Here is a 12,316-nt window from a genome sequence, read left to right as displayed (position 1 = left end):
TTATATTCCCAACTGCAGTGAATCAGACTGTGCTTTAGGTTTCATTATCATCAGTGAGTCTTAGGAGTTCTTAAAATTTGGTTAATTTGATAACCAAAAAGCTTTGTTAATGTGTACATTTATTTGTATTTGCATTACCCAACTGTGAAGTATCTGTTTATTTCTTCGCCCAGTTACCTGCAGAGTATGTGTTTTTCTTATTAAAAAACAAAACAAAACTAAACAACCTTGAGGACATTATGCTAAGTGAAATACGTCAGTCACAAAAGCACAAATCCTGCACAATTTCACTTACATGAGGTACTCAGAGGAGTCAAATTCACAGAGACAGAAAGCAGAAGAGTGGATGCCAGGGGCTGGGGGACAGGCAAGTGGGAAGCTGTTGTTTAATGGGTGCAGAGTGACAGTTTTACAAATGAAACAGGTTCTGGAGATCGGTTGTACAACATGACCGGACCTAACACTACTGAACTGTAAGCTTAAAAATGGTTAAGGGGGTAGATTTTACGATATATATTTTTCACCACAATTAAATATTTTTTAAAACTATTTCAGAAAAAAAAGTTTTTTCTGATTTGAAAAGCATAAATGCCTACAGCAAAAATTAAAATATTACACAACTGTATGATGGATGAAGTGAAATTTGTCTGCCTGCACAGTAATCCTGTTGTCAGTTTTGATATACATTTATCCAGGCACTTCCATGCAACTAAGACACATGCATACGTAATTAGCAATTTTAACAGAAATAAGGTCATACTATACATACTGTTCTGCAACCTGTTTTCCACTTAACAGTGTATCTTGGATATCTTTCCATGTCATTACATAGCACTCTAGCTCATTCTTTTGAGTAGCTGCATAGTACTCCAAGAATCTTCCTGTTTTTAAAACTATTGTAAAAGAAACAAATCAAAAGGGGGGGGGGGGAACAAACAGAACACTTGGCGGTTTGGGACTTGGGGTCTGTGCTTCTCCTGACTCCACCCAGAGGGACGCTTTGGGCTGAACAAAGCTCCCACCAGTCACACAGCCCTTGTGCTCTACAGAAATGCAAATTTTATCGCCTTTCTTACCAATGCCATTTGAACTACAAAATCAGACTGTTGCTTTCACAATTTCTAAAAGGATACATTTTCTTATTAGGATTCACTGATGGCTGTGTAAAAGGAAAACCTACATTTCCATAGGAATTATGTGTCAAAATGCCATCTTCGCAACGCACACTCAGAAAGATGAACACTAAGTGGGGTGATGAGAATGAAAAAAACCACCTAATCTTGCAGTCCTAACTTGTCAGAACTCTCATTAATATTAATGCAGTGCTATAACATTCCACAGAGATAAAATGAAATGGTTTTACTTGTTAACAAGATTTCAGGGAAACTAAAAAAAAAAATCTGCAGAATCTAAATCTCCACAGCTCTAAAAAATATAAATAATTTATTGTTTGCAATGCCTGTGAAAGAGCTTAGTTTCAGTAGATAATTAAGGAGAGAGAAAATACAGAAAGTACTACTAAAGAAACACATTAAATTTGGTTAAATTGAGACCCATAAAATAAATACAGCAGCTGTGATACTTATATACTCTTCTTTAGGTGGTTAAGACATGCTTTGTAAATGAGACTTACGACATCAGGCAGGATCGATGGAAAGTGACAGTTGGACAAATCAGCTCCCTACAAACTTAAAAAAGCTTTACTTACTGATAGACCTTTTTAGTTGCAGATTTATGAAAACACTATTTAAAATATCCTATTGATATATATTAGGAGCATTTTCTCTTTTTCTTTTTTTTTTTTGGGCAAAAGTCGGATTTAGCTGAAGGATAAACCATAGCTAACAGTTTAGCTCAGCAGCCCTCAACTAAAGCCACCGTACATCAGTCCTGAAATATTTGTACAGTAGCAGACACCCAAATGAATTACTTAAAAAATGAAATTCAGTGAGGTCCATTAATGCTAAACGGCATATTTGAAAGATCCATAAAATCACGTTTTTAAGAGAACCAGAGACTATGGAGGAAGAGTTTAAATGTTACCTTAAAGTTAAATGTATAAAATACACATAAGTGTACCATAAAATTGAATGCATTTATAAGATACAATTTTGATATACTATTGAGCATAAATAGCTTACTGAAAGGCAATAAAAATACCAAAGGATGAACTACTGTATTGTCGGGTTTTGTGTCTGGTTTATGACTTTTGTATTGCATTGGGCTTTAAAGTGCAGATAGAAGAAGACATCTTACGCAAAGCACGTGAAGGCTGACACGGCCGCCGCACTCCCTCCTGAGCTTCCTCCAGTTATAAGCCAGTTTGAATCCTCATTCTCACAGTGGGACTTCTGCTTCCTCTTTTCTCTATACTGTTTCGAATAACTCCAGGGGTTTTTAACTGGTCCAAATACACCATCTGTGCTTCCAGATCTGAGATGAAGAAGTGAAGCAAGATACCTTAATGAAACTTTCATTTCACGTGAAATTTTCATCTCCTGATTATATTATTTGCTTCTGACACTGTATAATCTACTGTGACTTGAACTGGAAAAGGCAGGAAGCCTGCTCAGATGTAGCTTTCACTAATTACGTGGTTGAGGAGGTGAAGGATGGGAAGTAAGAGCGTTTGTGGTAAGGAGTAGAAAAAACTAGTCTGTTAAGAAGATTTTTTATCCAATTGATCACCCAATTTCAGCTTAAGATGATTTCCCTTGTAAATTATGGTGTTCCACTTGAAAAGTGTCACAAACATTCAAACAGTTAACAAGAAGTCTTTTGAAGGAAACCCTCTATTAATCAGAAGTTCTCAGACAAGCATAAGTGGAATGTTAATAATTTATTTTTTAAATTTTGAAATAATTTCAACCTTACAGATAAGTGCAAAAATAAAAACAGTATGAAAAGAACTTTATACCCCTTACCCAGAATCACCTATTATTAACATTTTACCCCCATTTGTTTTATCCTTTGTGTGTTCTGTGTGTCTGTACATATATAGACATTTTTTTCTGAACCACGTAAGGGTAAATTATATACATCATGGCCCTTTACCCTAAATCCTTTAGCATGTATCCAGTATGCATATCTTAAGACCAAGGGTATTCCCTTACACAGTCACAGGACAGTTATCCATCTCAGTAAATTCAACATCAATACAATACCTTTGCCTAATCTACTACATGTAATCCAATTTTGTCACTTGATCCATTAACGTCCTTTAGAGCATTTCACCCCCTTCCACTATAGGATCAGGTCTAGAGTCAGATATTGCACTTAGTTATCATTGTCTCTTTGGCCTCTTTTTTAACTTTTTGAATCATTCACCAGCCAACAGACATTGAATTATTTCTAGTTTTTTGGCAATTATGAATAAAGCCACAATAAATATTATACCAAAAGCCCCAGTGCTTTTGTGTAAACATAAGTCTTCACCTCTTGGGTAAATATCTAGGACTGAGATTCTTGGGTCATTTGGTAAGTGTATGCTTAGCTTTATGGGAAACTGCCAAACTATTTTCCAAAATGCCCATCCCATTTTGCATTCCCTAGCAGCATGGTATGAGAAATCCAATTGCTCTGCATCCTTGTCAGCACTTGATATTGTCATTTTTTAAGCCATTCTAACAGGTGTATGTATTTCATTGTGGTTTTAATTTGCATTTCTCTAATGACTAGTCATGTTAAGCATTTTATTTCATGTGCTTATTTGCCAACTATATACCTTATTTGATGAAATGTCTGCTTACATTTTTTACAAAATTGGGTTGCTTTCTTATTGAGTTGGGAAAGGGTCTATACATACTGGATACTAGTTCTTTTTCAGATATATGTTTTATAAATCTTTTCTCCTAGTCTGTGGCTTTTCATTTTTAATAGTGTATGTCAAAGTATATAAGTTCTTAATTTTAATGAAGTCCAATCCATTAATTTTTTGTTTTATGGATTGCACCTATGTGTCCTATCTAAGAAATCTTCACCTAACTCAAGGTCACAAAGATTTTTTCCTATGTTTTCTTCTATAAGTTTTAGCTTTCATTTTCTTTAGCCTCTTTTGATCTGGAACATTTTCATAGCCTTTCTTTGTTTTTTATGAGATTGACATTTTAATAGAATGTTTCTCATTTCAGATTTTTCTTTTGTTTCTTTGTTATTAGCTTCAGGTTGTATACTCGTGGCTGGAATACTACCCAGGTGACGGTGTGCCCTTCTCAGGGAATCACATTGCAGGTACATAATGGCCACTTAACCCTGATTAGTGATGTTCATTTTGATCAGCTGATCAAGGTGATGTCTCCTAATAATTTACATTTGAGTTGACTCCCATGGATTAATTCATTCAATATATATTTACTGAGTGCCAAGAGATACCACTGTAAATAAGAAAGTCAAGGACTTGGCTTCTATGAAACAGAGAACACAGACCAAGCAAATATTACAAATGTGACAAATTTTATAAAAGGGGAAATAAAAAGTGCTTTTGGTAAAAGACTGAATGCTTTCCCCCAAGATCAGGAACAAGGCAAGGATATCCGCTCTTAGCACTTCTGTTCAATATGGTACTGAAGGTCCTAACTGGTACAATAAGGCAAGAAAAAGAAAAGAAGAAGAAAGAAAACTCTCTATTTGCAGACTACATGATCATCTACATAAAATATACCAAAGAATCTACAAAGATCAACTAGAACTAATAAGTGAGCTTAGTAAGGTCATAAGATACAAGGTCAATATAGAAAATTCAATTATATTTCTATATACTAACAATAAACAATTAGAAATTTAAAAAATGCCATTTTCTATAGCATTAAAAAAACATAGGGGCCAGCCGGTGGCACAGTAGTTAAGTGCACACATTCTGCTTCAGCAGCCTGGGGTTTGCCAGTTCGGATCCTGGGTGCAGACATGGCACCAAGTGGCAAGCCATGCTGTGGTAGGCATCCTACATATAAAGTAGAGGAAGATGGGCATGGATGCTGGCTCAGGGCCAGTCTTCCTCAGCAAAAAAAGGAGGATTGGCGGCAGATGTTAGCTCAGGGCTAATCTTCCTCAAAAAAAAAAAAAAAAAAAAAAAACATAAAATACTTGGGGATAAATCAAAAAAATTACGTGCAAGGTTTACATGCAGAAAATCATAAAGATATTGCTGAGAAAAATTAAACAAAATCCTAAGTAAATGGAGAGATATAAAGTGTTCATGAATCAGATGACATGTTAAGATGTTAATTCTCCTCAACTTGATCTATAAATTCAATAAAATCACAATCAAAATCCTATCAAGCTTCTTTATAGAGATGAGCAAGCCAATTCTAAAACTTATATGGAAATGCAAAGAACCTGGCACATGTAAAATAATTTTGAAAAAGAAGAACAAAATTGAGGGACTCTTACTACCTAATTTCAAGGCTTACTATAAAGCTACGATAATCAAGATGGTGTGACATTGGATGAAACAGAGATACACAGGACAGAACAGAATCCAGAAACAGACCTACACATTTGCGTCCAATTGATTTTTTAACAAAAGGGCCAAGGTAATGTAATGAGGAAAGGATAATCTTTTTTCACAAACAATGCCAGAATTATTGGACACACATATGCACGAAGATGAACCTTGGCAGGGCTGGCCCTGTGGCCTAGTGGTTAACTTCAGCACACTCCGCTTCAGTGGCTGGGTTCGTTGGTTCGGATGCCGGGTGCAGACCTACACCATTCATCAGCCATGCTGTGGCAGTGACCCACATATAAAATAGAGGAAGGCTGGCATAGATGTTAGCTCAGGGCTAATCTTCTTCAGGGGGCAAAATAAAAAAGAACCTTGGCTTTATTAACACTATATACAAAAAATTAACTCAAATGGATCACAAGTCTACATGTAAGAACTAAAACTATAAAACTCCTAGGAGAAAAATCTTTGTGACTTTGGGTTATGTAAAGATTTCTTAGAGAATATATAAAAAGCATGAATCATAAAGAAAAAAAATGGGAGTGGGCCCTGTAGCCAAGTAGTTAAGTTCATGTGCTCTGCTTCAGCGGTCCAGAGTTTCACAGGTTTGGATCCTGGGCGTGGATATGGCACCGCTCATCAAGCCATGCTGAGGCAGTGTCTCACGTAGCAGAACCAGACGGACCTACAACTAAAAATATATATAACTATGTACCGGGGGCTTTGGGGAGAAGGAAAAATAAAATCTTTAAAAAAAAGGAAAAAACTGATGAATTGGACTCCATCAAAATTAAGAACTTTCACTCTTTGAAAGGCATGTTCAGAGAATTAAAAGACAACCCAGAGACTTGGAGAAAATATTTGCAAATCACGTATCTGATAATGGACTTGAATCTAGAACATACAAAAGAACTCTTACAACCCAATAAAAAAATGGGCAAGGGGCCAGCCCGGTGGTGCAGTGGTTAAGTCTGCGTGCGCTGCTTCAGTGGCCCAGAGTTTGCAAGTTCGGATCCCGGGCATTGACTTAACACCACTTGTTAAGCCATGCTGTGGCGGCGTCCCACATACAAAATAGAGGAAGACTGGCACAGATGTTAGCTCAGGGCCAATGTTCCTCACAAAAAAAAGGGCCAAAGATTTGAATAGATACGTCACGAAAGAAGATACATGGGTGGCACAATAAAAACATGACGTTCAACATCATTAGTCATTAGGGAAACGCAGATTAAAACCAAAATGAGATACGATTACTAGATGACAGAACACAGTCTCACAGAGGGACTGAAAAACTGGCATTAGAGTTCTCAAGAAATCACCTCACTACTTTTAGGCAGCTACATTTAATGAAATTAAAGACACAGAAGAAATACAAGAGAAGAACACTTCAATTTTACTTACCCCATAGCAAATTCATCTAAATTTGTTTTTCCCATTAGTAGAGCTCCTTGATCCAACAACTTCTGAACCACGGTAGCATTATAAGGTGGTACGTACCCTGAAAAAAATTAGTTATTTTTATTATGGGGGAGAAAACAGTGAACATGTAAATCATACGCAAGGAAGAAGATTTTAAACTGCAATTAAGCAATTCATGTTGACATGTGTTAATTATTCCTAACTTGAGCAGTGGATTGTACTTTCTTCTGAAAGTTAGTTTTCTCTACTGCTAACTGCTATGTTTTCCAAAGGTAGTCTATATAGTCACTACTTTTATAATCTTTTTAAAAACATAGACTTTAACAGGACTACAAAATATTGAATGAGCGTCAGAGATGGACCCAATTCATTTGAAACTAATCTTAAATCATTATTTTATTCATTGTACTTGACTTTTTATTCTCAGATGATGCTGTCATACAGTAATTTTTATCTATTTCCAGTCAGAAGTAGATCTTTAGTCTCAATTAAAATTTCCTCTATCTACTGTACATTCCACAGTTAACAACAGTCCACATATCAGAGGAACCTGGGGCATATTCCTCATGGAGTGTTACTGTTTTTTTTTTAAGACTGGCACCTGAGCTAACAACCGTTGCCAATCTTTTTTTTTTTTCCTGCTTTTTCTCCCCAAATCCCCAAGTACATAGCTGTATATTTTAGTTGTGGGTCCTTCTAGTTGTGGCATGTGGGACGCCGCCTCAATGTGGCCTGATGAGCGGTGCCATGTCCGCACCCAGGATCCGAACCAGCGAAACCCTGGGAAGCTGAAGCAGAGCGTGCGAACTTAACCACTTGGCCACGGGGCCGGACTCTGGAATATTACTTTTAGTGTGTAGTATTCTGAATAACTTTCTCCCCCCATTTCTTTTTGCTCCTAGGATCCAAAAATCTTGATAAACACGATTCCTTATGACCTACAAAACTGTAAAGAATAAAATAAGCATCACTACACTCAGATAAGTATAGTGATATAAGAGATGGAGGAGTCAGGAAATAAAAAATAACTGAACAGTAGATCCTAACGAATCTTCACACCCTCCTCACGAGAGAGGTGATGACAGTCGCTTCGTCCTTATTCCCATGTTATTAGTGAGTGGGAGCAGAGGTCACCTAGCATGTTTGTGGTGACCAGTTATTGAGTCTTCCTAAATAGGATTGCTAAAACTTTCCAAATAGGATTCGCCCATTAAGCTGCCCTGTCTCTAAAGAATAATTTCACATTCTGGAAGAGTAAACAATAAAAAGGTAAAATTCCATCCTGAGTATGTCCTTTGCAAATAGAATTAGTCTGAGACTATCTTGGTGCTTTAGGATCTTATCTTTAATTTAAACTAAAAATTATCTATTTTTATAAAACTATTAGCACTCAGATCAGTTCACCTTTACCTCTCAGCATGTTTGATGCACATGTTGTCTCAATGCCGGACGTGCTGAAGTTGTCTTTTACTGCAATGGGGATTCCATCCAAATCCCCAAGTGAGTGACCTGGGTTGAAAGGCCAAAAGAACAGGAGATATATCTAGTTCAAAATATAAAGACACACTAACATAGTTATTCTAATAACTACTAGTTTTTGGTAAAGAGACTTTCTCAGAAGTCAAACTTATGTTAAAAATGATTACAGCTGGACATTACAAACATCACATCTCCATTAGCCTCGTTTTTATCATGCCTTGTGGCAAGTTCTTTAAATAAGGGTATGTTTTACGTTAAAAGCTTCACTTGCCCAATGGAGACTGCTACATCCAATTAAGCTCTTTCTCTAGAAATGTAACAATTAAGTATAATTCAAAGTAATTTACCTTTCTTATATCTTTTCTCTGATTCTTCAGCCTGCTTTAAGGCCACCTCTTCAGATACAGTAATGTAAGCATTTAGAAACTTGGTCTTCTTGATAATGGAGAGACATTTCTGACACAGCTCTGTTGGAGTAATGTGGCCTTGTTTCAGTGCTGCAGAAACCTATAGCATATACAATTCAAAAACCCTTTACTGAGTCTGCAGAAGCTTCAACTATGATACTGAGGCGGGCAGGTAGGGTGGTAAAGGGTAAAATTTTGAAGTGAAGCCTGGATTCAGAACCAAGAGAACCTATCAACTCTACACTTGGATAGTGAAGGAGGCCAACACACTGATCAGTTTGAGGATGGGTTGGAGGACACGCCATTCATCGCCCTAGCCGAGTAATTTTCTGTTTCTAAGTCAGGCTTGAACAAACAAGAGCCGTGGTTTAGGTAAGCCATCCTGTCTAGAAGTAGAGGCCCAGCCTGGGTGAAGCATGGGTTAGGGCGGACTGTGTGCAGAGCGTAGCTTAGCTACAACACAGGCAGCCCAGAAGGGAAACAGGAGACATGAACTAGGCAAAGCATTACAGGACTTTACGGCTCGAAATAAAGTCTTTGTAGCTATTGGAGAATTCAAGCAAGAGCCACTACCAATTGAGAGAAATGCTTATAAAACATGGGTTCAAAAGCAAACTAAAAACAAAGAAACAAACTTTTTTGAAATCCTGTCTTTGGTGCATTAGGAAGGCTAGTAAAGAAAGTGTTAAATAAACTGCCCTACCAGACCAGAACCTGAATCCTGCCGTCAGTGCAGCCTGGGGTGAAGTAATGACTGTTGAATACTCCCTGTAGGAAGTAATAATAATAAAAACTTACCAGTCAGAGAAAAGGAATGAATAACAAGAAGTCAAAGATGATACAAAGACCTTGGAGATTATATGAAAAGAGAGTTGGACAAGATGGGAACTCAGTGACAAGCGAGATAGCGGAAGAAGGAATATTTATTATCTACCAAGAGCCAGGCACCGTTGCTTTACGTTTTATTACTTCATTTAGCTCTTAAAACACCCACATAAGTTAGGTATTATTAACCTCATTTTACAGATGAAGAAACCGAAGCTCAGAGAGGTCAGTGATTTGTCCAAAGTCACACAAATAGTAGAGGGCAGACGTAACTTCTTAACACATGCTTCTTCACCATTTCTCTCCGCACTAGCGGACCGCAGCTCAGCTTCTCCTCTAAGCTGACTGTATTTTCACGTGCCCTATATCCATCAAACAACAGGAGTTTGCACTTGAGGGGAAAATCTACAAACGATCTGCTCTAAGCTGTTGAATAAATCATCAAAGCAGTGGTATTCTTAGGGCTGAGGGTTTTAAATAAGAAAAGAAGTGGGACTAGGCCATTGAGGACCCCTAACTGCTCCTGGACAAGAGGAGAAAAGGATTGCCATGGGGAGGCTGGGGGAGTGATTCAGGGATGAGGAGGACAGCTGGGCTTGACTTAAAGGAGGTCACCTAGTAACAAGAGATATTTCTGTTGAATGGTTTGTATAAGATGTAAATTCTTTAGAAGAAAAGAGCTGGAGAGAAAAAAAGATAGCAGTGTATTCTAATACTGTAAATATAGAGCGGGAAGTAAGAAGAAAGTCATCGGCTGGGTGGAGGAGTCAGAACTAGTAATAAACCAAAGCGAGAGAGACAGAGAGGTACACAGGCAGGCCTATCTCATGACAAAGCTGTAATAATGAGGAAAATGACGTCTGCCGCTTTCTCTCCTTTCCCCCAGTCCCCTAACGCCGACTATCCTCAAGCTGCTTTCTGACTTGCCAACTGGTATGAGAATAAAAGGGAAGGAATTAATGTCATGGTTACAAGGGCAAGAAATGAGATTGTCTAGGAGTACGCATTTTAAATGGTGCTGATCTTCGTAAGGAACATTTTTAGGAACTCCAGATTTGAGAAAATCAATAAGGGAATTGGAGAAGAGAAATGAAAACAAAGATGCTAATTACCTAGAATGGACTGAGCATAAGGAGTATGAAATATAAATAGTACAGCTCCCCCGGGACAAAACTAAAGATGTCACATCTGAATGCAAGATGAAATCAACTATAAAAGTTTTTGCTAAAAAAACAAATTCTCTCTCCCTGGCACTTCTTTTCTCTAATGGAAACTAGGTTTTTCCTGAGACCGCTGCTGCTCCTGCAGCTTTCTTAAGGGATGGCTGGTTGGCTCTGGCGGCAGGCGTCCTCCTTGTTCCTCAATGCCTGTCTCTTTCCTCTTCTCTCAAAAGACCCAGCTCATCTGGAGCACAGGCCTTGGTGGATATTACATGCCTCCCCCGAAGTGTTAATTTACAGTCTCCCTGGTACTCCTCTGCGTTCACTGAAGATTTCAGCAGCTAGCTCACTGTACTCTTCCTTACGGCGGCTCCTGTTGCTATTCTTGTTGACCTCAAACTTCAAGTCATGTACACTGACACCTGGCCTCTCAGTGCTCGACCTCACCTCACCCCAGTTCCCAAGTCACATGGTCACGGGCCACACGACATCATTACCAATATCTGTACATCTCCCAAACCTCACTTCTAGGTATCCCAAATCTGTCCCTGAGCTCATTTACTCTACTACCCACATGGTCATCAAGGAACCCAGGACCTCAGTCCTACAACTGCAGGAAATGGCCAACAAACAATGAGGTGGAAAGAGGACTTTGAGGCTTCAGACCGCAGCCCTGGCTGACACCTCGGTTTCAGCCTTTTGAGACTGAGCAGAGAACGCAGCTATTCCAGTCCCGGACTCCTGACCCACAAAACTGTGAGATAACGGTGGCTTTTTTTTTTTTTTTTATGATTGTGTTATTTTAAGCCAAAAAGTTCACACTAATTTGTTAGGCAGCAATAGACAAGTAATATGCCGTCTTAGAAAAATTAAGAAATCTTCCTCAAGGACCACTCTTCTTAGAAACCAGAGAAAGAGAAAACTGTAAATACATATCATCTAATAATTTTGTCCCTGTAACAAAATTAGTGTTAATAATAGCACTTAGTTCTAGCCATTATCCTACTTTATATTTCATTTAATCTTTACATCCACACTAAGGGGCTGACATTATTATTATTATTTCCATTTTATAGGTAAATTACTGAAGTTCCTGCTTGAAATCACATAGCTAGAAAGTAGAACTGTGATTCAACCAAGGCCTGATCTGGTTTCCAGGCCCCTTGCTCTGGACCACTGTAACCTGCTTCTCTACGCAAGGTGTGACAGCACTGACTCCTCTCTAACAAAGTGCAAAACATTTTACTGACTGTACAGATAGCAGCAAGGGTTCACTTAGCAAAGGAACTGCCTTTCAAAAAGAAAATTGTCTTGATAAATAAATGCTGAAGGTACGGCAGAGCCCTTGAGGGCTGAGTGTCCAGTTGACTGGTACTCTCTCTAACACACTCATTTAACATTTACGCATTTGTCTCCATTGTTCCAAGAAATAGTACGTCAAGATCACCAGCAACCTCCATGTTCCTAAACCCAGTAGACACTGGGCAGTCCAGCACCATTCAACTTAAGAGCTCACTCTCCCTTTGTATATTTCAGGAAACTAAGCCCTCCTGGTTTTCCTCTTGCCTTACTGGCCATTCCTT

General features: G+C 38.3%; 1 protein-coding gene across 3 annotated transcripts in view; it reads right to left on the bottom strand.

Annotated features, from left to right (window-relative positions):
- QRSL1 (glutaminyl-tRNA amidotransferase subunit QRSL1) overlaps window positions 1–12,316 on the bottom strand; it is a 29,649-nt gene that overhangs the window by 13,441 nt on the left and 3,892 nt on the right. Inside the window, exons 2-5 of one of the 3 annotated variants that reach the window (XM_070496587.1) lie at window positions 8,689–8,808; window positions 8,273–8,371; window positions 6,845–6,941; window positions 2,257–2,433 (exon numbers count right to left, since the gene is read on the bottom strand). In XM_070496587.1, the coding sequence (XP_070352688.1) occupies window positions 2,257–2,433; window positions 6,845–6,941; window positions 8,273–8,282 (284 nt within the window). In that variant the 5' untranslated portion in view covers window positions 8,283–8,371; window positions 8,689–8,808. Of the gene's footprint in view, window positions 1–2,256; window positions 2,434–6,844; window positions 6,942–8,272; window positions 8,372–8,688; window positions 8,849–12,316 lie in introns of all 3 variants that reach the window. The other 2 variants (XM_014860823.3, XM_070496586.1) reach the window with 2 other exon arrangements.

This window comes from Equus asinus, chromosome 24 (assembly GCF_041296235.1).
Source record: "Equus asinus isolate D_3611 breed Donkey chromosome 24, EquAss-T2T_v2, whole genome shotgun sequence".
Lineage (NCBI taxonomy): Eukaryota > Metazoa > Chordata > Mammalia > Perissodactyla > Equidae > Equus > Equus asinus.
The sequence above is the reverse complement of the archived record's forward strand: the minus strand, read 5'-3'. Positions and strand labels throughout refer to the sequence as shown.